This window comes from Podarcis cretensis (assembly GCF_951804945.1).
Source record: "Podarcis cretensis genome assembly, chromosome: 5".
Lineage (NCBI taxonomy): Eukaryota > Metazoa > Chordata > Lepidosauria > Squamata > Lacertidae > Podarcis > Podarcis cretensis.
Window position 1 is genome coordinate 38,002,385 of NC_137174.1, and position 26,045 is coordinate 38,028,429.

Below are 26,045 nucleotides of genomic sequence, written 5' to 3' on the forward strand. Positions count from 1 at the left end.
CCCAGTCCCACCACCCTTCTGAGTAATACCCCTCCCCACCTTCTCACTATATAGAAGGGTCTGGTGACTTCTGTTTCAATGTATCTGAAGAAGTGTGCATGCACACGAAAGCTCATACCAAGAACTTAGTTGGTCTTTAAGGTGCTACTGGAAGGAATTTTTTAATTTTGTTTTGACTATGGCAGACCAACACGGCTACCTATCTGTAACACCACTCCTTGTGGCTAACTGTTATCAGTAAAAAATAGTAAAGCAAACCTACTTTCTTATCTGTGCACAATCTAAGTCTAGTTGCCATATTTTATGAGAGAGATGGATAAGATGGCTAAATCCTAAACAAACATATTTGGAAGTAAACTCTGTTGAAATCATTGGTATTTCCTATACTGAGAAGTCCCATTTTGTGCTGTAAAATGATTAAAGAACTTGAACTGAAAGTCATATGAAGAAATGTAACATGCATTTGTGCTGGATTCAAACAGACAGTTTCCTCCATCATGAATAAAATTCCTCATCTGAATCCTTGGTCTCTTTTAACTCCCATGAATATGCAGATTTAATAACCAAGTTATTTCTTCCCATGACTTAACAGATGTTTTACTACAATGTCCACATGACCCCTTCAGAGCTCTTTGATGAAACAATAAGCATTCGGGTAAGTAAAACTAACAATGTTCTTTATAACTGCCTCATTATTGTTGAATAAAAGTAATACATTATTCCATTCCTATCGTTCAATTATAGGTATATGACTCTTATTCTTTACGTGCCGACAGTCTAATGGGGGAATTTAAAGTAAGTATTCTTGATGTCTCACCACATGCTTTCTGTTTACCCTCTTACCAGATCTGTAATGAAAATGTTGGGAAAGGGGAACACATTTCTCACAAAAGATGGAGGCTCTGAAGTTTTATTTGTGAAAATTGTTATACTTCCTGCTATGGTACTTTCCTTGTTGTTGTTTTTTCTGGGGTGTTAATATGCTAAACCTTTGTTTCAGATTGACATTGGCTATGTTTACGATGAACCTGGTGAGTATGTGTCTTTAAGGCACTATCTTCTGTATTTCCCTCCTAGGAAAAACGGGGAATAGCTGACTATGATTATGAAGGTGGTTTTCCTAGGGTGTGGATCATCCATTGCACTTCAGGTGTGCTGACCCCTGCAATAGCCGCAATCTTTGGAGTTGGTCTGGTCTGCCCCACTCCACCTACCAATCATGCCCAGCTCATACCAAGTCGTTGTTCCATCCAGCTCAGGAATGTCTATAGTGACTTGCATCAGCTCTCTGAAGTGGGTTTCAGGCAGGAGCCTCTATCAGCCCATACTGGAGATGCTGGGGCTTGAACCTGGGACATTCTGCATGCAAAGCAGATGCTCTACCAGTGAGCTATGGCCTCCTGCCCTTTCCCCTCCACGTTTGATACTCCTGCTTCTCACTGCCACTAGTTATCATCACAGTTTAAATGTGACTCCTTAAAGAAGAAAGAAGAAGAAAATCCTGCATATGGCTTATTTGAGAGAATTAGAATATTATTTCCCTGAAGGGATGCTATCTTCTCTTTTTTTATTTTCAGGACATGCGGCCATGAGAAAATGGCTACTTCTAAATGACCCTGAAGATTCAAATTCAGGTGCCAAAGGGTACTTGAAAGTCAGCATGTTCGTTCTCGGAACAGGAGATGAGCCACCTGTAAGTTTCAGTCATAAATAGATATTTTCCTTCTACTAATATGCTTCACACGGGTTAATATGTTGGTGCCAGAAATTACATTTGAAGGTACTTTAATAACCGAACCTGCTTACTGTATGTTTCTTTTCCCCAGTTCTGCTTGCTCCGCTACTTTCCACCCTATCGCCACAGTGCTTCTCTCCCATGGCCTTCTGCATCGCTGCCTTTCAAAGGTACATCTCCCCTTAACTTTTCCCAATTTCTCATCTTTGGGGTACAGCCTCTTCTTGCTCATGGTACTGCTTCTCCCCTCTGCTATTCCCAGATGCTTCATTCAGTCACAGAAAAGACTGTGAATCTTGGGTTTTTTCTCCAGATGCTCTTGGGAGTGTTATTAAAATGGGGAGATGTTCAAATCTGCAAGGATACATGCCACCCCCCCCCATTTTATCTTCACAATAGCTTTGTAAGGTGCGTAAAGCTGAAGGATTCTGATTAGCCCAAGGCCAGCCCAAGGCGATATTTCATGGTCAATAATATATATCATTTCAAAAATCTTCTGGAATGTTGTTATTGTTGCTTTTTATGACAATATTCTCACATCAAATTTGACTTCTAAAATGTCAAAAGATTGTAATTTGGAAAGAATCCAGTGTAGAGTGAGCCCATTTTTTTCCATTTAAGATTATATACATTGCAAGCAAAATGCCAATCATGTTTTTAGCTAAACTTGTGCTACATAATCTATTGTGCAAGTCTTGACCTGCAAAATTCAAATTGTTGGACATATTAGTCAGCCTAAAGGTTTGTGCCGATAATCCTCACATTCTTTTGTACTGAAGATTAGTGAAACTGACCTTATGGAAGGTTTCCTCAAAACTTCAACCCTCCAATTCTTAGACCCTTGTCTAAGACATTAAAAAGTGCCTTGCAGCCTCTTACACACTTTGTACCATGTACTTAGCTAACGCTGAATAGAAGACAGAATGACACTGTATGATGTACATCGTTGCTATTATAGGTTCTGCATAGGATTTGTGATTGTGATACAGAGGAAAAACAGCTAGCAGGGGAAAGTAGAGGAACCTCTGCTTAGCTTTGCTGCCCTGCCAATTACGCCTTCCCACTTTGCAGGAGAATAGCATTGGTGACATGTAGTGGCTAAATCATCTGTGTGAAAACACCCTGGGTGTGGTCTTCTAAGATTTATATGCATGCATAATTCCAGTACAAGCTCACAGCACAGCATTCTATGATCTGTGAAAGGCACAGATCTCTTGCAAGCTGCGGTTGTTTAGGGGCAAAGACTAATCAGTTCAAAGTGAAGTTGCCAGAGTTATGCCCTGTATGCACACAACTCTGCACTTCACTCTGAAATGTTTGCAGGTAGTGGCTATTTAACAAGGGCTTGCTTGCTGTCTGCTAGGAGAAGGAGAATAATGCATTTGAATGTGTCTCCAACAGGTGGAAAATAGAGAGCGGGAGAATGAAAACGATGATGTAGAAAGTAATCTTTTGCTGCCGGCTGGGATAGTACTCCGATGGGTCACTTTCGTTCTTAAGATCTACAGAGCTGAAGATATTCCTCAGAGTATAAACTTTTTTGTTTTGTTTTCTGAGTTACACATTCTTAAAGTTGGAATTGTGTGCAACTGATTTTTTTTATACCAATATTAGTTTATTGAGAGCTCAAGAGATGCTTAAGACTCAGTTCTTACCTAGGTGGTAAGCCTGTGTCTGGGCTGTACTGCTTCAAACTTCATTTAGGGGCTCATATAACTGTATAACCTTTTTAAGTTAAAAAAAATCCTCTACATATATCATGGGTGTACCCCTATCTGCATAACCTAGCAATTATAAAATATAGATGCGCTTTTACTCTCGCAAGATTGAATGTTTTGCCCTCGGCTGTACTTGAGGGACGATTCCAACAGATTCCACACACAAAACACTTATATCCCTGTGTAGATGTCAGTACTGAATCTGTGGCGCAGGTCCTTCTGGCTTGCACTCTTTATGAAGACTTGAGGAATGAGGTTATCACCCCTCTTTCATTGTCCATTTCGGGTCGCCCAGCCACTGCCACAGTGTCCTTTCTCTTGGCAGATCAAGATGAGCAGGTGACGGCAAAGGTTGCAAGGTTTTTACCTGGGGCAATTAGAATAAGATCCACTATTTGACTATAGATTCAAAACCCTAAAATATATTTTATATAATTGACTTTTTATTTCTACTCTTTGTGTATCATATTGTTGTTTTATTGCTGTGGCTGATGGCTGATGCAAATAAAGATTTATTCTTCTTCTGCTACCATGGGTGTAGAATTCAAGGCTTGCCAAACTGCCCAATTTGGCCTACAAGGTCATTTGGGCCTAGCTACACCCACCTGCCATACAACATCAAAGGCAGGGTAGGTAAAGTTGTGGCATCAAAGGAAAAATCAAGAACCTTAGAGTGTCCTCCAGATTGCATTGCAGCTCGGACTTGTGTTCAGCATTATTTTAATCCGGTGCCAAATGCAAGCCCCACTAATTTGGAGCTCTCCACTGGAACCCCGTGAGCACTGCTGCTTTTGACAGGGCTCAGATCCACCCAGAAATGATCAGTCCCAGCCACCATTTTATTTCATTCCAAAACATTGTGGGACAAAGCATTGTAGGGGAATGGCTAGCTAATCTCTGCAAAAAAAATGGCAGCCACCAGTGGGGATTTCCATCTTTTTTGGTGACAAAATAAAGCTTTTTAAAAAAAGCAGCAAAAAAGTTGCCACCACTCCTAAAATTAAGCCCCTCTGCTATTGTAGTGAATATTGCCACTGAATTTGGGGTCATTTTAGCTGCTGCCATCCCTGCCCATTTCTCTGTTACCTCTAGCTTGGTGTTTCCAAGGCGAGACATCACTCCAGAAGGGGCCAAATCTGAGCCCCATGTCTCCGGCCGCTGATCCCTTGTTTGCTGGATTCAGTTTTCACTATCATGCTATTTAAGTTCCACAATACCACACCCAGCTGCCACATTGCTGCATGTTCATGAAATATGCCAACTTTGTGGCTCCGAGATCTTGGTTGTGAAAAATGATTGCCATTTTTTTCCCTCTTCTGTATGTTTTCTGTGCAGTGGATGATGCTTTTGCGCAGACTGTAAAGGAAATATTTGGTGGAGAAGCAGATAAGAAAAACCTTGTGGATCCATTTGTGGAAGTTTGCTTTGCTGGGAAAAAGGTATTCGGTGCTAATAACAGAACTACCGTATTTTTCGTCCCATAGGACGCTCCGTCCCATAGGAATTTTTCCTTTATTTCCCCCCCCCCCCAAAACCAGGTCGGGGAACAGCAGGATGGTGGCGCTGCACCTCCCCGCTGTCCCCCGAGCTTGTGGGGCTGGCCGATGTCTGCCCTAAGCGCGGGGCGCTCTGCTTAAGCGCACCCCGCGCTCCGTGCAGCAGGCTGCTATCCGCAGCCTAGGGAGCCCTGTGGGAACTCCTGCAGGGCTCCCCAGGCTTGCTGATAGCTTCCTGAAGCCTGGAGAGCGAGAGGGGTCGGTGCGCATCGACCCCTCTCGCTCTCCAAGCTTCAGCGAAAGCCTGTATTCGCCCCATAGGACGCACACAGATTTCCCCTTCATTTTTGGAGGGGGAAAAGTGCATTCTATAGGGCGAAAAATATGGTATATAAATAAATATGCTTGAAACCAGTGAGGATCATTAATCACTGTTTGAAGTTGGCTTGTTTCAATAAGCCATAAGAATACTGTGGTACCTCAAGTCTTGTGCACATTATGCTATAGATTAGCCCAAGAGTCACCAAACTTTTGGGACCTGTGAGCACATTTGCAAAATGGATAAACAGTCATGACCACAGATGGACACCCACCCACCCACCCACACACCAGCACATTCATTTGGTTACAATGAAATGCTTCTTTTAAACCTGATTTCAGTGGGAGGATACAACCCTGTGGGCACCAGGGTAGGCATCTGTGTACACCTTCTGCATATGTACTTCTGGGGCAGGAGGTGCAAATTCGAATAAAATATGGGGGGGAGTAAGTTCCGTCCTGCATTATTGATCACAAGACAAAGTGTGTACACACCATTTGAAAGGCAATGCCCATCAACTTGCGGGGGGGCAGCCCCCTCAAATATTTTATTGGGGAGGCCTAAGGGACCTCAGCCCCTAGGAATTGGTTCCTATGTTCTGAGCCATATAGGTGACTCCTGGTCTAGCATTCAGGCCAATGCCTGCCAAAAACTGAACACACTCATACCTTGGTTTCTGAACAGAATGCGTTCCGGATGTTCATTTGACTTACGAAATGTTCGAAAACCAAGGTGCGGCTCCCGATTGGCTGTAGCAGCATCCTGCAGCCAATCGGAAGCCGTGCAAGCTGCGCTGGACATTCGGCTTCCAAAGCAAAGTTCGCAAACTGGAACATCTACTTCCGGGTTTGTGGCATTCGAGTTCCAAGTTGTTTGTGAACTAAGCTGCTCAAAAACCAAGGTACGACTGTATACCGACAGTTACTATGCGGAGCACCCATTATATTTTGTGAGCATTTGTTAATCTTCTTTATGTCTGAATAAAAGCTATTCCTAGACATAGAACTGTTCATAACTTTCATATGGGGATTTTTTTTTCCAGGTTTGCACAAATATAATTGAAAAAAATGCTAACCCAGTGTGGAATCAACTTGTTAATCTTCAGATCAAGGTTAGTTTGTTGCTGTACAAAAAACTATTACAATGTTGTTTTTTTATTTAGAAATAAGACTTTGGTTAATTAGTACAGTCTTCTTTTTTTCTAGTTCCCTTCGATGTGTGAAAAAATAAGACTGGTGGTGTACGACTGGTGAGTTTTCCTTTGTTGTTTATAGAGTTGCATGCGAAGCAACAATGACAATGCTTCAAAACAAAAAGGTTTTAACATACGTTGGTGACTTGTGACGCACAAGCTATCGCAGAATTAATTAAGTGCTCTTTGCAGGGCGGTGCTCAGATTATTTGTAATGAAGTTGGTTATAGCTTGGTGTTCTTAATAATTGCCGCTGTTATGGAGCATGACAGGCCTGTCTGTTTAAAATTCCCACGAGTTCTCATTCATTAGCTACTCAGCTTGAACCATTATAAAGATTATAGAGATCATTAGAATTGTTTCATGGATAATTATGTCCATTAGGCTTACTGCTGTCAGGGTTGTCAGCTGTCAAGGCAGGGGGTAATACAGGCACATAGTCTTTCTATAAGGTGCTAAAAGATATGTGTACATCCTTTAACAATTGAGTAGTGCGCGTTGTGCCATCTGATGGCTACTGGTGGAACTGAAATCCTGTCACGGACGTATAGGTGAGTGTAGCAGCCATAGGATAACCCTGTGTGTTGTCTTCTCCTAACCTTAGCTTAGCTCCCTGGGCTTAGGGATGGGGAGAAATTTGGTTCAGCCTGTATTTTAGTGCAAGTCTACCTAATTCATACTTCTTGAAACGAAATGTGAATCGAGACACAGTGATTTCTCCTAATTCTGTGATGCAGTTCTCCAGCCAAAAAAAAAGTGTACTAAAATGCATATATTAGGGAAACGTGCATAAAAATGTGTTTTTTTTATTAAAATAACATACAAAATGCATGATATCTGGGGAAAGTGCTTGCAAAAGTATATAAAAATGGAGGAATTTGTACTAAAGTGCCAAAAGATTTTGTGAGGAGGTGGTTTTTTTTGGGGGGGGGGGGGGTATTTTTGCAGAAATGTGGTAAACTGACCTTAACATTGAAAAATGAGAAACTGAGAGAACTTGAAACTGACTGATTTATGTGTGTGTGTGTGTGTGTTTCTTTACAAATGCAATAAATAATAATGGTAGTATTAGTGATAAATATACAATTTTCAATACAGAACATGGTTAAAACAGGACCTATATAGTACTACAATTTTATATGCTTAAGACCACACCCACATCTGAATATTTAAAATGAATACTGACGATTACATCATTTCATGAAGGGATCGCCTCACCAGAAATGATGTTGTAGGCACCACATACTTGAGCCTCTCCAGAATTGCTGCTTCAGGGGGAGAAGTTGAAGGTAAGCTAGTTTCTCTTCCAATGTTGTTTCTTCAAAGGAGCACCTGTAAGTTCAAAACAGAAGAAAGAAGAAGGAAGGACAATGTAAGAAATAGTATTTCTTCACTCAGGTTCAATGTACGGAGCCGTTGGAGAGGAGCGGTGGCGTCACATACCAAGCCTCCTGGCATAATAATAATAATAATAATAATAATAATAATTTATTACTTATGCCCCACCCATCTGGCTGGGCCTTCCCAGCCACTCTGGGTAGCTCCCAACATATTAAAAACATGATAAAACATCAAATATTAAAAACTTCCCTAAACAGAGCTGCCTTCAGATGTTTTCTAAAAGTCAGGTAGTTTATTTCCTTAACATCTAATGGGAGGGCATTCCACAGGGCGGGTGCCACAACCGAGAAGGCCCTCTGCCTGGTTCCCTGTAACCTCACTTCTTGCAGGGAGGGAACCGCCAAAAGACCCTCTGCACTGGACCTCAGTGTCCAGGCAGAACGATGGGGATGGAGACGCTCCTTCAGGTATACTGAAGGACCACTTGCCGGGAGGGGGGAGAGACCAGGCTCTAGGAAGGTTGGGTGCTGTGCAGACACATCAGCAGAGCCAATCTGATGCTCCTGCTGATATACCTGCACAGCACTGACCTCCCTGCTCCTTTGTCCCACCTCCTCCTGGTAAGCAGCAACTCAGTTCCTTCTGACATTCCTATTCATACGTCCTGCTACCTGATTGGTACAAAGTGCCATATGAGTCTGCATGTAACGCTTGCCTAGAGTAGTCCAGGGGTAGGCAACCTAAGGCCCGGGGGCCAGATGCGGCCCATTCGCCTTCTCACTCAGGCCTGCGGACGGTCCGGGAATCAGCATGAGTAGAATGTGTGCTTTTATTTAAAATGCATCACTGAGTTATTTGTGGGGCATAGGAATTCGTTCATTTTCCCCCCAAAAAAAATAGTCCAGCCCACCACATGGTCTGAGGGACAGCTCATGGCTGAAAAAGGTTGCTGACCCCTGGAGTAGTCATTTTCTCTCCACAGGGAATATTTCAGGAATAGTGTGGTCTTGGTGGTTAGCTTCCCACCATAGATGTTGTTGCCCTGATGAAAGTTGGTTGGCCTTCCTCCTCCCCCAGTGAAATTTCCCACATTTTGGAAGAACAGTTACTATTCCTTGGAGGTGTCTCTCTTAGACCAATCCATTATATCCTTCATAATGAGTGTGCAGTACACTATTGTTGAAAAATGAAAACTGGTTGCTATAGGTCTATGCATACCATGCGCTATCTTGAGTTTCCTTACCACTATGGGGTGCTATATTTTCTTCTGAAGCTGATTTAGCTTTGAGGACTAGTTCCTTTGAGGACTGCATGAGAGTGGCACCTGTGACCTTAAATGTTTGCACTTGTCTGTCATCCTGTGATGCCCGCATAATAGCCGTAAAATGCTGCTATAATTTCTTATTTTGTGAGGTTGATACCGGCAAAGCTGTCGGCACAACCCATCCTAAGTACTTATGTGATTTAGAAGCAAGACTTAGGATCAGGACATACCTTATTTTTTAGAGCAAGACTCCAGATTCACTTTGATTTAAATGTTTTATATGTTGTACATTATCTGTACAGTACTACATACCAAATAATGTGTTGTCTTTTATAATCTATAGAGTTTTCATCTTCGGGAGCTGGGGCTTCATCATATGAAGGTTCATAATCATATATTGGAGTTCAATGCAAATTCTTGCCCTTTCCGCAAACTAATATTTCCTTTTAAACCCAAATGTGTAACCCATACACTTGCATTAATGTTAGCAGCTGTGATGATACTTATGATGATAATTTTTAACAGTTTGGGCATTGGATCACGATTGCATGAGATTTTCTTTGACTTTTGCATGGCTTTACTGTATATTTTTGCATGCAATTGTTTAATTTATTCTATACCCCAACTTGTAGTACTAAAGATATATGCAGGAGCTTTGGAGACAGTGCTTGGTGGTTTGGGCCATTAATGGCTTGCTGTGTTTAATGAGAGCACATAAACAGATTTTATCTATGAAAACTATCACAGGCAGTATACATTTGCCTCAAATTCTGTGCCTGATTTCTCAAAGATTAAAAAGCTTTTCATAAAAACAGATGCAATATTTAAGATCTGCCTCTGAAAGGTACCCATAAAATCACTTTGTTTTCTCATCCAGTATTTAAAAATATGTAGTGCTGTCAGGGGTTCAGGAGCAGAGGCACAGGGAAGAGAGGAGATGGAGAGCGAAGGGGAAGAATCCGAGGGGAGCGTAGGAGAAGAGGACAGTGGACCGAGGGATTCCATGAGCCTCTCCAGCGAATCAGAAGATTCACAGAAGGGGGCGCCAGTGGCCAGGGGTAGGGGGTTCCCAAGGGGAACGCCCCAGGAGCAAGGGGGCAGCAGGGACTCCCAGAGCAGTAGTTGGAAATCAGGACCAGCTTCCCCACCAGAGCAGAGTGGGGGGGAAGAGTCCCAAGGATCGGGGCCAGTGCATTCCCCACCAGGGAGAGAAGATAAGGCAGGGCTGACCATACCTCCATCGGAGAGTCAGACAACGGAGGGGAGGTCAGATCCGGCCAGTATCCCGGAAGAGGGAAGCAGTGACAGAAGTAGTGTAACGGTCAGGAGGAAGGTCACTGGGTTGGTGCGAGAGGCAAGTTCAAATGTACAGGAGCGCGGGACAGCAGAGAATGAGGATTGGGAACCGGGTCCTAAAGCCCGCCGGAGGGAGGGGGAGGAGCTAAGCGACTCAGCGTCGGAAGAGTCCAGAAAGGGCAATGCCCCAGCGGGCAGGAGGACCCAGAGGAGGAGAGAGCAGCGTAAAAGGTGGAGCAGGGCTAGGATCTTAAACTGGTGTCATAGGGGAGGAGACTCAGACGGTACTTCGCCGGTCTAGGGTTAAGACGTAGAGCTGCGCGCGGCGGCTTTGAAATGGAAACTTAAACTCAATAAAGACTTTTGTACATAACGACAGCCTCGCGTTGGTCCTCTGTGAGCTGGGACCTAGGGGCAGCTCTGACAAGTACAGATTTATTAGCAGCACAGTTAAAAAGAAAATGATTTCACATTTCTGTGCTGAATTGCCCTGAAAATTTAATTATGCAACAGTAATTATACTGTGAAATTTTCTAAGAAACCTTTGCCTGATCAGTGAATACTTTAAAAAAGGAATTATGTTTTTTAATATATAAAAAAGCGTGTAACTTTATATTTGCCTGACATCAGCACATTTACTTGGAGAGAAGATTATATTTTTTTCACATTACAAAGAATTGTGGGATGAGAGTGATTCACACTTCTAATTCTACACTACTACAGAAATAATGTGAATAAGATGGTTGGGTGAAATACAGGAGGGTGCACCTGCACTTTTATTAGTGATGTACAATAAGGATTTTATCATGGCAAACATAGGAGATTATATTGTGGCAAATGACACCTGCTGAACTTCCTGCTTCTGCACAACTAGTGACTACAGGAGCCCCAACCTCCTTTGCATCTGCCCACCCTAAATGCAAAAAAAGGAAGAGTTCTGAATCTCACTTCTTCGTAGACTGCTCTCACTCTGCAGTTTGGAGAGCAGCTGTGGTTGTGTTTCTAGGGGGCTATGAGTTGGTTTGGATATTTGTGCCCAGCATTTAACAGCAACTGATTCTACTAGTCTTCTGCTGCAATATCTGATGCAATTAAATAATTCATTTATTACAACAGTGTACTGATCTACGCTAACCTTTCACCTGTGACTGTAACAGTGGTTTAAACAGAATGTGTGACTAATATCTCCTTTCAGTTTTATTAATGTGCGGAAAGCAGTCATGCATTAACGTTTATGATCAGGAGCTAAAGAAGAGAGAAAAGCACAGTGATGAGAGAACTATGAGTATAGCTGGAGTATTTTCTGGATGTTTCTTTCTGCAGAGGAATCTACGCTGATAATAACAGCTGTCAGAGCTCTGGTTGTGCCTGTAGTTCTCTCCTGTGCTTACATCGCCTTCCTTTGGCTCCTGAAAAAAGATGTTAATACAGGACACATATTTCTCAGTGCTATGGTTCTTTTGAATAAATGAAGGTCTCTTAGCATGAAGGTAGCACAGCCAGTTTATTCTATGGGGTTCTTTTCCCATAAAGTTTTGACTAAATTCAAATTTATGCATCACCGCTCTGACCCAGAGCTCTCCCGACACTGTCATGTGCAGTGGGCTCCTTTCATTGAAGTGTATGGAGACATCCTTGTGTATCCACAAACATGTCTTGCCATATATCCTGCTCACTCACTGCTCTTTTGCAGGAAGCCAAATTTTTGCACTGTTCCTGTTTGGGAGCCTAGATTTTCCTGGGGACAGGCAGTTCCTTACCCCAGTGCACCCCAGAGGAGCGGGTGGGGAAGCTGTGGCCTCAGGATGTTGCTGGACTACAATTCCCAGCATAGCTGGGACTGAGGGTATTTGGAGTCCAACAACATGTAGAGAACCACAGGTTAGTCACCGTGGATTAGAGATGGCCCAGTCACAAAGAGTTTATGGGTCATGGTTAATCTATTGAGAGATATTCCCGGCACTTGGACTTTCTTTATACCCATAGAATAAAATGTTCTTATTTGACTAACAACTAACATTTAACATTTTAGTTTGCTGCATCCAGAGTTAATGTTCACACCCTCTTAAGGTGTTTTAATCATGTTTTAATCATGATGTTTGCTTATCAGTAAATACCGGAGAGACGGAAGTGGGCTTCTTACCAACATTTGGGCCTTGTTATCTAAACCTTTATGGAAGTCCAAGAGAATATACTGGATTCCCAGATCCGTATGATGATCTAAATTCTGGAAAGGTTTGTTTATCTTTTGGAATATCTCTTAGTCAAGATATCTGCCTTTTGCTGTTCTCTTGCTTCCACACAATGGCAGGAGAAAGAATGTTGGCAGGGAGTTCACCGTTGAGAATATAGTGTTATGACTCCTTCACCAGTTGTCCTTTTAAATGCTCCATCACATGTATAAAATAATGTGTACCTTTTAAAAGAATTTGATTTGGTGATGTCATTTTCAAGCAACAATAGTACCCACTCTCAAAACACAGTTTGTAGTCTTCAAACATAACGTGCAAATTGTATTGGTGCTAAAAATAAAATATTGTTATTTCTCTGGTACCAAAAACCACTGTGGCCCTTTGTAACATGCACATTTTGCAAAGTCTAGTCCATCTATGGGCCTAGGCATTCAGAAACAGGATTGGGAGATTCTCACACAAATTGCTGCTTGCCTCTCTCCCCAGCAGCTAAGATTGTGCGTGCTTAGGTCTGTAAAGGAAGCTGGAATTACATCAATCAACTGTTTGGAGGGCACGAAAACAGCCTGGATTCAATCTTCCCACCCCTTCCTGCCAAGCAGTTAATTGGCCCAATTCCAGCTGCCTGAGAAGAAGTGGTTCTGTTTTACTTACTTTAATGACCTTATTGCTTTTAACTGAACTTATTTGTAACCCACCCAGGGATCTTCAAATGATGTAATCAAACAAATAAACAAATACGCTCAGGATCAATATTATAAAATTGTATCCAATGACCCATGTTTATTAGTTTCAGTAGAAAAACTGGGATTGTTGACTTAAATTATGTCGGGGGGAGCCTATTTGTGAGATGTGATAAAGCATGCAAATTGGAGGATGGAGATGATACTCACAGTTTAAAAGAATATACTAGCTTTGCAGCTTACGTACTATAGATTGAAGTATCGCGTTTGTGTTTCAGGGAGAGGGGGTATCTTACAGAGGCCGGATCCTGGTTGAACTAACCACACTGCTTGACAGCAAACCCCTTTCTAAAAAGATTGAAATGATACCCAGTGATGATGTACTAGTGGTTGAGGTAAGTGCTGTTTTGTTCCCCAATATGTGAAATATGAAATATTTCAATCTTGCTCCTTTTGGGCAAGGCCCACCACACGATCTCATAAGGTGGTTAGGCGAATCACACCCCTAGACATATCTTTGGAGTGGGCAGAAAAGAATACTATGCCTCATTTTGCATTTATTTTCCACATAAATGGTACCTAGGGTTACAGACACTTCAGGTTATGTGTTTTCGGGTTGTGCACCGCGCCAAACCTGGAAGTGCCGGAACGTGTTACTTCCAGGTTTCGATGCTCGCACATGCGCAGAATCGCAACCCGTGCATGCGCAGACGTGGCACTGCGGGTTGCGAACGTGCCTCCCACATGGATCACGTTCGCAACCCGAGGTTCCACTGTATTGGTAGCCAGCAAATCATTTAAAATGTGTGGTTTCGTTTGACATTTAATGTTTCTCCACACTGGTAAATGTGTGTGTGTGTGTGCCCCTATATGTATTTTAGGTGGGGTTTTGCTTCAAAAATTAAACCACTGTTTGTTAAACCACTGTTCTTGTTTGAACCTACAGAAATATCAACGGAGAAGAAAGTACAGCCTCAGCGCCGTGTTCCATTCTGCCACCATGTTGCAAGATATTGGCGAAGCCATCCAATTTGAAGTCAGCATAGGGAACTATGGCAATAAATTTGATACCACCTGCAAACCGCTGGCATCAACAACTCAGTACAGTCGGGCTGTATTTGATGGTGAGTATTACTTCTGCACAAAACTAGCAATAAAGACGTATTTGGGTGGGTGGGGGCTGTAACTTTGAAATCTGTACTTACAATTAGGCAGAGTGAGGCAGATTTTGGGTGCCATTGTAGGGCATCAGGTTATTAGTTATTTATTTTTAGATATATATATATCTAATAACCTGAGATATTCATTTGCATTTTCCACCTTAGGCAGAAAAATAGCTTGCCCAGTCTTGGTTGAAATAATGTGAATAAAGATTGTTGAAATCCAACAGCTATACTGTATATATTTTTGTAAGAGGACATATTCCCCCAAATAATGTGCTTATTTCACTCCAGGAAACTTCTATTACTACCTGCCATGGGCAAACACGAAGCCAGTGGTGACACTTACTTCATATTGGGAGGATATAAGTCATAGACTGGACCCTTTGAACCTTCTTCTTGCCATAGTGGAAAAACTGGTAAGTTAATCACAACTGTTTCTCTTTCCCATAATTCATATATACAATATTGTTGTGGCTGTATATAAAATAAGTAAGTAAGCTATAAAGCTTCTTCTTGGATTTGTATTCTTACATTCAACAATGTAATAAAAACTGTGGTAGAAAGTGGGCTTCTGGTTTCACAGCAGGCAGAATTTCAGTCTCGTCCAGTGAAAAATGCAAGAAACGTTGTTGTTTTTTGTGATGTAAGCTGCATAAAATACAGCTGCAAGGCTGTTAACTGGGCCTGGACATTATGAGCATATTATGCTGATGCTTCATACGTTGCACTGGTTCCTGGTCCATTTCCAGGCCCAATTCAGAGAGCTGGTTCATGACTTTTAAGTCCATTATAGCATGGAATGAGGGCACTCAATGGATCACCTTTCTCCACATATGGCACTGTATTAACAGGCATATGCTGGGACTGTTGATCTGATAAGTACATCATCACAAGCCATTTTCCAGGTGTCCCCATTATCTGAGGTGCAGTGAGCAGATACCTGGGTAAGGTCCTTCTGGAAAGTGGCTCCCCATTTGTGGAATTCTCTCTCTTGGGAGGCTTGCCTGGCACATGCCATGAGGTCAGGCTTGATGTCAGCTGAATAACCCCCCCCCCATACCTTTAATACAAGTTTTTAACCTTACTGAAAGTTTTAAAGAAATTATCGGTGTGGACTTCTCCACAATTTTCCTACAGCAAAGACAATTATAACAACAGTCACAGCAGTATAAATTCTTATACCAGCATGAAAACAGAACAAAACCATTCCAAAGGTATTTGGTATAGTTTTAATGTGAATTTTGTGAACCACTCTGGTATTATGAATACGGTACAGTGGTACCTCGGGATGCGAACGGGATCCATTCCGGAGCCCCGTTCGCATCCTGAAGCGAACGTAACAAGCGACGGCATGTCCGTTCATGCGCGGGTCGCGTTTTGCCGCTTCTGCGCATGAGCGTGACGTCATTTTGAGCGTCTGCGCATGCGCAAGCGGCGAAACCCGGAAGTATCACGCTCCGTTACTTCCAGGTTGCCGCAGAGTGCAACTCGAACGTGCTCAACCCGAAGCACATTCAACCCGAGTTATGACTGTACATAAGTATTTGAAAATGAAAATAAGCAACAAATGAGACTTAAGTTAGTCACAATGGCTAGCTTAAGCCCCATTGATTTCAGTGGGTCAGCTCTGAATATGTCTAAATCTGGATCCGACTATGTGTTTGGTGTGCTTTACAAATAGTTTTCTGTAACACCGATAAGAGAATCTCACTGGGGAAAAAGGCTGCAAATGAGTAGCACATATGGACTTACCCAACTCCTTAAATCCACAGCAAGCAAACCTGACAGCCTTAAAATCAGGAATACAAGCAAAGGTTTCGGAAAACCAGTTGACTGAAACGTGGCTGAAGCTAATAGATGAGCTTATGGAGGACTTGAGGTGAGTTGCCCTGTATCTTCCCTCTTCACAACTGCCCAGAAATTCAGTAGTGCTGCTTACAGAGATTGATTCCTTCTGCTTAAGAAGTGCCCCAGTTCCTCAGGGAGAGAGCAAAACTCCTGAGCCAGAGTCTCTTTGGGACCATGGTGCCTTACACACCAATGTTTGTGATGTTATTTGAAAACTGACGTCAGGTTTCACAGCCGTTCCCACAAACTGTTGGTTGATTGGTATGTTTGTTACTAAGAAAGCCTACTCATTTCTTCTTTCAGCATGGAATTCCCAAGCCAGCAAGGCAAACACAATGTCACAGTCCTTGATACACAGATCTACAAACTGCGGGAGAAATCGATCAGACAGATTCAGGAGGCAGCTCTGAAAATGAGGAGCGAAGCCACAGATATCAAGGCCACACTGACAGAAATTGAGGATTGGCTGGAAAAATTAATACTACTATCTGAAGAGGTTGTTCTCTCTGCATTGATAATGGGCTAACTTTTTCTTCTTCTTCTGAGGGTTTCATGCCAGTGGTGGGCATTGCTAGTACACAAACAGGCAGACAGGTACATAGAGGCCACATGCTTATCACTCATACAGGCAGGAGGCGGACAGGCTCCAGCAGGCAAGCCAAAGCAAACTCACACATTCAGGCAGGCAAACCAGCAGTGCCCAGTGTTTCTGCTCCCCACTACAGTGCTAGCTTCAATATTGTATTGCGTGGCTATTCCCGCCCCCTCCCAGATGGAGTAAATAAAGACACCGGACACCAGAAATTTAGGTTAATGGGCGAAAAATGGCCACAACTTTATTGATTACAGGTAAGAGCGGTATTGGCTTAGGCATTGGCCCTAACAGACTATCCGGTCTAACCAGGAAGGGTTAAACACCAGCAGGGGGAGCCCCCGAGATGCACATCCCTAGGCGCTCCCCGAGGGGTTACCGCTCGGGAGCGCGCTTTAGGCCCTAGCCTCCGTAGGTTTCGGACGAGGCGACGCCCCTCGGAGTCCTTTAATGAACTAACATTCAAGATTTGGGGGAGGTGATGGCGTTCCTCCCCCCGATCTCATTTGCATGACAATACCCCGGCCAATGGCTAACCGCCAAGACCAAGGAGTTGTGACATTGCTACGAGGTAGGCGAAAAAACCAAGTGGCTTCAAAATTCCAGCCAATTAGCCAAATGGAAAAACTCCTACCAGGCCCCTTGCGGCGACCAGCCGAAGCCCATAGCAAAGTCCGAATGCAAACCTAGAGGGTGGGTGGGTGGGAAATCGCAGCTGCTGTAGAGGAGGGAAAGGGGCGAGCCAGGGGCTGCCCCGACCTTAAGTGCCCCTAGCTCGGCCCGCCCCTGCCGCCAGCCGATTGGCTGACGCTGCAGGAGATGAATAGTAATGGGAATCCCCTGATCCTGCGGGGCTGCACTCAGCCCCGCGAGAGTGTGGGCGGGGTCGTGAGCCCGCAACACTCCCCCCCCTCCTAAATTCGGGAGTGGCTTTGTGGAGAAAAACCAAAGCAATTTTGCCTCCCACATCAGCGCTCTTGTCCTACCCCAGCACCATAATAGGAAGGAAGCACAAAGCTTTTCAAAGGTCTTCTTACCTTGCAAATGTGCCTCTTCACCCTCTGATCAGGAGTTACTGCAAGAAGTAATTCAAGAAAAAAGGAAGGAGTCATAGGCAATGCCAAACCATAGTTAAAACAAACCAAGGTTTGTAAGTAAACAACAAGCCATGATGTCTTGTTAGTAAGCAAACCACAGTCAAAGTGCTGGTCAGGGTTTAGATGGCCCAACAAACCGTGAATTGACAAACCATAATTTATTAAACCATGGTTTAGCATTACATGAAAACTAGGCCGTACTGAGGTCACCTTTAGAGGATCTGCGTGAGACACCTGGTATTTGAGATGTGACTGGTAGTGACAGGAAAGAGACTTTTTGGAGGTGGTAGCTGCTTGTGGAATTGTATTCCCAGGGCAACTTACCAGAAGAATAACAGTGTAGGTACAAGGTATTCTGTGACTCAGGTGTCATGGTCTAGAAATAAAAATATTACATTCTCCATATTCTATTCCCATATAGCATATGGTTGTGCTGAAGACAGAAACACTTGTGTATCAGAATGTTTTTGCCTGTTGTTTTACATGTTTAATACAGCCACCCACGTCAGAGACCTGGGATTGGCTGTAACTCCCTTTTGAGTGCATACTCAATAACAAACTTGGGCAATATATGAAGCATACCAGAATGCCTGCTGGCCTGCCGTATCTTTTTGTTACTGTATAATGTGATATAATTCTTTAGAACAAATTATCTGTAGTGCCTTCCCCTTCCCCCTTAAATGTGAGTCTACAAATGCCTTTAATAGGAAACTTTGTCTCATTTCTCCTCTCATTGCAAAACAACAGCCACAGAACAGCATGCCTGACGTGATCGTTTGGATGATCCGGGGGGAGAAGAGGCTTGCCTATGCTCGCATTCCTGCCCATGAGGTTTTATATTCCACAATTCCTGGGGCATCTGGGAAATTTTGTGGGAAGTCCCGGACCGTCTTCTTAAAGGTAACCTAAGCCAAACACTTGTCTGCCCAACGTGGTTAGGTCTCCAGTGCTTGTTCAAATCTGTTGCCTGGAGTTCAGTCCTTTTCAGAGTCAGCCTGGTACAGAATGCTGCTACTGGAAATACAGTAGTCCTGGCAGAGATGCTTGAAAGCATAACACTGAAATAAATTTATGCTTTCCATGTACATGCACACAAACTGTGTACAGATCTATTTCCTCTTAATTTGCAATAACCAAATGGATCGTGATAAATAAAATAAATAAACAGAGGCTTCAGAGTCCAAAGGCTCTCATCTATCAAGGAAGGGGCCTGCTTGTGTCTCCTCTGTGTGTTTTCACCAGTGGTGGGCAGGAGGCAGAGGCAGTTGCATTCCGCTGGTGGCAGAAATGCTGTGCTCATTGGGACAGGGTGCCGAAGAATTGATGCTTTTGTATTATGGTGCTGGAGGAGACTCTTGAGAGTCCCATGGACTGCAAGAAGATCAAACCTCTCCATTCTGAAGGAAATCAGCCCTGAGTGCTCACTGGAAGGGCAGGTCCTGAAGCTGAGGCTCCAATACTTTGGCCACCTTATAAGAAGAAAAGACTCCCTGGAAAAGACCCTGATGTTGGGAAAGATTGGGGGCACAAGGAGAAAGGGATGACAGAGGACGAGATGGTTGGACAGTGTTCTCGAAGCTACCAGCATGAGTTTGACCAAACTGCGGGAGGCAGTGGAAGACAGGTCCATGCTCTGGTCCATGGGGTCACGAAGAGTCGGACATGACTAAATGACTAAACAACAAACAGAGGTCGGAGGACTTCAGGGCTGCCACCGACCTGGAGCTTTCCCAAGCTCTGTTACCCCTGGTTTTGACTCCAGGCAGCGACCATTTTAGGTGCATCCAATTGATGTGCAATCGCCAGTGTGCAGGTCCTTTCGAACCCAGAGGAGGGGAGGCAGGACAGGGCGGGGTGGTTTATGCACACTGCATACCCCATCTGCATACGGGGTCAAGAACGGAACCCCTATGCAAAATGGTCTCTGCCTGTATTCAGGAGGACTGGTTTTTTCCACCCCGGCTTTGCTGAGGTGGGTAAACACATAGTGTCTTTGCCTCAGGTGGGACTTGATGATTCAGTCAGAGGTGGCCGTTGAAGCGGTTTGCCAGGTGAAACCTGTGCAGCATAGCAAAACAGAGGAAAGAGGGCTTCCTGCCTTTGGCTTCCATCACTGGGAAAGACAGTGGTAGAAGTGCATGTGTATAAGACAGCCACTGCCAGTGCTGTGCAAACAACAGTTGCTGAGTCCTGTTTAGGGAAGTTTTTGATGTTTGATGTTTTATCATATTTTTAATATTCTGTCGGGAGCTGCCCAGAGTGGCTGGGGAGGCCCAGCCAGATGGGCAGGGTATAAGTAATAAATTGTTGCTAGTCATCCTGGCATGGGCACAGGCTGCCAATGTCATTAGGGTCAGTGGCCATATGCTTGCATGGTCGTGTCTGCATCACTCACCACCTCCCCATGCTGAACAATAAGGTTAGAAATGCTCCTATCCTTCTGGCACCATGTTGTGCCTCATTAACTGGCACTGCCTTCATTCATTCCTATCTCCTCTCATGAAGACTGCCTGCTGTAGCTCTGCACAGAGTCACAGAATAGGCTTATCTGTTCCAACCTCCTGCCCGGTGCAGGAAATCCAGAGCTGGGGCATCCCCACATATGGCTGCCCACCTTTGTGTGAGTCATTTCTTTGGGGGTTGACCTCTTGTAGTCAGGGCTCCCTCTCAGAAAAGCAACCCACTTGGATACACGAGGTGTGGCTCCTCTGAAAGGGCCTTTTGACACTCCACATTCTAAAAGTCCAGGGTAAGATTAAAGCGTGCCTACAATTGTAATTTGGAGAGCGGGAAATGCTTCTCTGCTATCTGTAGTGGTGGATACACTCATGCAAACATCACATCACACAACTGCTTTTCAGACCACTTATGGTGAGGAAATACTAACGATTGGTACTGCCAAGTTCTCAGAAATAGGCAGGAGTAAACACATTGTTAGATAAGAGCCAAGAACGGAATAACAGGAAAAGAATTAACAATCTGGCTGTGATTGTCTCCTAAATGTAGGGAAACTGCTCTATTTAAAAGTTGGTTTGGGTACGCTGCTGAGTTTTCAACACCTTAAGTTTTCCTACCATTATGAAGTAACCTCTGGCACAGGAAAATGTTGGCCAGGCACATACATGTCAATAAGCTGTCACTGGGGCACAGACTACAAATATTTCTATTGTATATCTTTTGTTAGTCCTTCTGACACATCGGAAAGTAACCGCTTTTGTATATGTGTGTGTTTTGTTTAGTATCCACAGGACAAAAACAACGGCAACAAAATACCCGCACAGTTGCGAATTAGTTTTTGGCTTGGCTTGAGTGCAGTAGAAAAAAAGTTTAATAGCTTCGCAGAAGGAACATTTAGCGTCTTTGCTGAAATGGTATGTGCAGTAAAGATTACTATTTAAGATAAGGTCCCAGGGATTTGAATTTATTTATTTATTTTTATTGCATTTTCCCCAAAGAATTGTAATGGTACAGTCCACCAGGAAGTTCTCCTGCACAAGCACCATTGAAATGAATGGGAGTCATGCAAAAAGCGCACCCATTTCAATTGTGCTGGTGCAGCTCCCACTCATTTCACAGGTGTGTGCAGAGGAGAGCGTCCCAAGGGTTTGTGTCCTCAGATGCCAGATCAGATGTACATGAGCAGTCCCGTCAAAGAGAAGAGACTTTTGTATCACTTTTAACACCTGTTGTTCCTTTGGTGCCGTAATTAGCATTTTCAGACTATGTTAAAGGCACTCTCTCAAAATTTCAAATGTGCCAAAAAAAATGTTAGCCTGGTGTAGGCAGTGCTGACCCAGAGGAATCAGTTGTCTAACTGAGCAGAAGGCTTCATATACTGTCAGGGAGATAGATATTTAATTTATAAAACATTTTTCTGCAGTCCGTGCAGTTGCTTTATTTTTTATTTTATTTTACTTTCTCGACAGTATGAAAACCAGGCACTTATGTTTGGGAAGTGGGGAACTTCCGGACTTGTTGGCCGCCACAAGTTTTCCGATGTCACAGGAAAAATAAAACTGAAAAGAGAGTACTTTCTGCCTCCCAAAGGATGGGACTGGAAAGACGACTGGTTCATTGATCCTGAAAGAAGGTCAGTTTTTTGTTTGGATTCCTCTAAAATAAGACAAAGGGAGGGGCTTATGTAATTTCCCACTAAGGAAATTTCAAAACTCTTGCTAAAAGAGAGGGAGGCAATAAAATGCCAAGTTTCAGTACAAAACAGCTCCATTAGGAACTCCCAAGTGAAGATGTTTATAGTTGTCATGAGTAACAGTGGAGTCAGTCCTGTCTTTGGATATGTCCACGCTGGTAATTTCGTTAATATAACTTTAATGACATCTTTTGGGAGGCAAGGCAGTCTGTGCTACATTACAGGATGTTTCACTATTTTATAGTCCATTTAAAAAAGAGGAACAGCATTTTAACAAGCTTTTACACAGTTAGTCTGGACAGATGTTTCATACTTCCTGGTTGTGTCCCACCCTTCCTCTTTAAACAAAGTGTAAAGCACACTCAAACTATGCTCCATACCAGGCATAGGCAAACTTGGCCCTCCAGATGTTTTGGGACTACAACTCCCATGATGCCTAGCTAACAGGACCAGTGGTCAGGAATGGTGGGAATTGTAGTCTCAACGCATCTGGAGGGCTAAGTTTGCCTATGCCTGCTCCATACAGAATACATGCTTTTCTGACGCAGTGGTTACTTGTCAGGTTGGAAGTAGCTTTGATATGCGAGGCTTTCTCAATGACCTTGTGGTAATCAAGCTCTAATTAGTGCTTGGAGCAAAATATTTATTAATAATATCCCACCCCCCAAATTTCAAGGAGCTCATCGTTCCTCTCTTTTATGCTCACAACTACCCTGCAAATTGGGGACGCAGGTGGCGCTGTGGGTTAAAGCCTCAGCGCCTAGGGCTTGCCGATCGAAAGATCGGCGGTTCGAATCCCTGCGGTGGGGTGCGCTCCCGCTGCTCGGTCCCAGCGCCTGCCAACCTAGCAGTTCGAAAGCACCTCCGGGTGCAAGTAGATAAATAGGGACCGCTTACCAGCGGGAAGGTAAACGGCGTTTCCGTGTGTGGCTCTGGCTCGCCAGAGCAGCGATGTCACGCTGGCCACGTGACCCGGAAGTGTCTCCGGACAGCGCTGGCCCCTGGCCTCTTAAGTGAGATGGGCGCACAACCCCAGAGTCTGTCAAGACTGGCCCGTACGGGCAGGGGTACCTTTACCTTTACCTTACCCTGCAAATTAGGAATGGCGACTAGGCTAAGATGACACGGTGATACTCTGTGGCTGAGCAGGGATTTGAACCTCTGAGGCATAAAGAATAAATCATCTGTAATAAACCATTATGGGGATGGTGGCGATTGGAGTGCAAGATTACAGCCTTAAGATGCTTTCCCTATCTGAGGTGAAATTTGCTCCAATCCAATTCGTGGCACAATTTGGGAAATCCATGGTGTCCGGAATGTTCATTCGCATTGAAGTGCCTCTCAAATGCTATTTCAAAGGAAAGGGAAGCCTCATGGAAAGACAGGTTGAGGTAATAAGAAGCAGCCTTTCAATGGGCGGAAAATAATCTACAAACTGTATTTTGGCCAACAGATGGCAGTATAGAACAGTTGTAGCCTCTTTTTGATCCCCACTATAAATAGCTGAGTATCTTTTGTATGAGGTGTTTTCCTCTGTTGTAGTAGTATTTTTTATAACATTGCATATATGTGTTTATTTTGTGTGTTTCAAAGGCATATATTAATAAGAGTGTGCTACATCAGTGATAATGTGCTTTATGGAATAATGTGATCCACTGTACCATGGAAGAAACAGTTTACAGTACTGGCTGCAGATCATTTATAGCTCATTGTAAATTCAGTGCCACAAATTATTCCTGGCAGCCTGCTTAATTGCCTTCTTCCTCCATTTCTTTATCTAGACGATCCCTAGGAGACAGGAAAGGAATAATAGTTTCCAGATTGCAACTATGCATTTCAGCACTTTGGAATAGCTTCGTGATTTCAAAATATTTTAAAATGTTGCCACTGATTCCTACCTAGTGAGACTATTTACAAACTGTCAACGTGGTTTGGACCAAGTCCAGCCATGCAGAGAAACATCCTTTCCCCCCAAATAAAGTCTTTACCGGAGTGGTTAGCATTGGACCGGGTCACATTGGCAACCCCAATTAGCTAACGCCCTTAGGTAGACTCCAACACAGTCCACTTTCTCCATGACTGCCACCCTGGTAAACTGTGGACCTGACTATATGTTGTGTTAATTGTTGTGCTTAGCAATTAGCTGTGCTGCAATTAACAATAGAAAATCCTAATACAGATTCCACAGACACCCTATTCTAATTGCAGCATGAGGGCTTGTTTCCAGTGGGATTACAGCTGAGAAGTTAAGGATTAAACCTCCCCTCCTCACCACATGTTGTGGTCCCAATAAAAATTAGGATTATTATTATTATTTAAAATACCCAGATGTGGCCTACAAGGGTGTTAGATCTGTCAGCCTCTTCTCCTAAAGCTCTCCTCTAACACAGCCCAATGGATCAAGACTGTAAAATGAAAAAACTATGTTAGGGTTTTCATTGGCTACAAACAAAGGAGAAATTTGATTCAATATGCAATTAAAACTGAATCTGTCAAACCCCCACTTTCTGAAACACACATATGCACACACATTCAACTTCTGCACTACAGTTCTCCAACTAACCAGTGTTTACAAAAATGCAGATATTGGAGGAAAATGTGCATAAAAATAAAGATATTTGTGAAAATGCCATACACAATGCATTATATAAGGGGAAAGTGCTTGCAAAAGAGCATACGTTAGACAAAGTGCATTTTAAAAGGTGTTTCTCAGGAGAAATTCACACTAAAATGTTGAACAAGAAAATTGCAAATTGCTGCCAAATGTTGGGAACTGAATTTAGGACTAGAAAAAATACGAGAAAATGGGAGAACCAAAATTATTATTTATTACTATTCATTAAGTTTGGATACAGCCCTTCATACACAGATCTCAGGGTGATTCACAACATAAAAAATAAAAACACAAAATACACAATAAAAACAAGAACACACAAACCAGTAAGTCCCCCCACACCTTTAATTGGCAGGTCCTTCCATTCCTAGCTGCAAATATGCTCTTAACTATGATAAGCCACCATGAATAAGCCACAAGAGCACATGCTGCCTTTTGCTCCCTTCCTGGAAACAATTTTTGCCTCTCCCTGCATTAACCTGTAAGCATTTCATTGGCAGCAATGTTGACTGCAGTCAGAGCTATGTAAAAGTTCTCACTTAATCAGGGTGTCAAACTGGCTTCAAATCCTGGCAGCTGGAAGAAAAATTAAAAGGTTTGATCACATGGCACATACCCACATGGGACCACGTGGCTTGTTTGAATGTTCTTCTAGCTCTGTGGCAGCTGCTCGTGGATAAGTGGTTCCTAAGTGGTTGTGGGACTCTGGGAAATGGATCTAGCAGATAGGTCAGATCCTGAATTCCCGAACCCCTTTGAGTCACTTTGACAGGTGGGCACAGCATGATTCTGTCAGTGCAATGTGTCCAGTGAACGTCTTTTGGCACCTAACAATAGTTGGAAGGTCTGCTTCTGGTTTCACAGCTTGCTGACGGAAGCAGATGCTGGTCACACTGAGTTTGCTGATGAAGTGTATCAAAATGAAAGCCGCTATCCTGGAGGAGAATGGAAAGCAGCTGAAGACGCTTTTACAGATGTGGTGAGGATCACGCTTTTGATGAGCCAATGTGTTTAATTTCAATAACCTCTCTTTGGGTTACAGCTGCAATGCATGTAAGTTAAGGCAGATTGTTAGTTTTCACAGCAAAATATACTTAAAATCCAAATTGCAGTATAAAAACAGAATGCATGCCGCTAAATTTAAAGCAGGCAATGGAGTGAACTGATCATACAAAGTGGAAGTGGAAATACAATTTTATAGCATCTTCCCACTTCCTACAGAGGACGGCATCATTTCAGTAAAACAGGTACAACCTTTTGATCCACCAAACCAAAGCCAGCCTACTAAGCACCCATCAGGGGCTCTATATAGTTTCTGTGTTAGATTCATGCCTGGGATTGGAAT

The 26,045-nt window shown here is 43.3% G+C and overlaps 1 protein-coding gene across 3 annotated transcripts in view; it reads left to right on the forward strand.

Annotated features, from left to right (window-relative positions):
* MYOF (myoferlin) overlaps nt 1–26,045 on the forward strand; it is a 99,471-nt gene that overhangs the window by 35,980 nt on the left and 37,446 nt on the right. Inside the window, exons 8-27 of one of the 3 annotated variants that reach the window (XM_079976530.1) lie at nt 593–655; nt 745–795; nt 1,001–1,031; nt 1,578–1,693; nt 3,137–3,263; nt 4,789–4,892; nt 6,311–6,379; nt 6,474–6,517; nt 7,667–7,749; nt 9,409–9,447; nt 12,472–12,596; nt 13,515–13,631; nt 14,183–14,360; nt 14,691–14,815; nt 16,172–16,278; nt 16,551–16,743; nt 18,684–18,836; nt 21,176–21,307; nt 21,863–22,026; nt 25,565–25,679. In XM_079976530.1, the coding sequence (XP_079832656.1) occupies nt 593–655; nt 745–795; nt 1,001–1,031; nt 1,578–1,693; nt 3,137–3,263; nt 4,789–4,892; nt 6,311–6,379; nt 6,474–6,517; nt 7,667–7,749; nt 9,409–9,447; nt 12,472–12,596; nt 13,515–13,631; nt 14,183–14,360; nt 14,691–14,815; nt 16,172–16,278; nt 16,551–16,743; nt 18,684–18,836; nt 21,176–21,307; nt 21,863–22,026; nt 25,565–25,679 (2,136 nt within the window). Of the gene's footprint in view, nt 1–592; nt 656–744; nt 796–1,000; nt 1,032–1,577; nt 1,694–1,826; nt 1,906–3,136; nt 3,264–4,788; nt 4,893–6,310; nt 6,380–6,473; nt 6,518–7,666; nt 7,750–9,408; nt 9,448–12,471; nt 12,597–13,514; nt 13,632–14,182; nt 14,361–14,690; nt 14,816–16,171; nt 16,279–16,550; nt 16,744–18,683; nt 18,837–21,175; nt 21,308–21,862; nt 22,027–25,564; nt 25,680–26,045 lie in introns of those variants that run through there. The other 2 variants (XM_079976531.1, XM_079976532.1) reach the window with 2 other exon arrangements.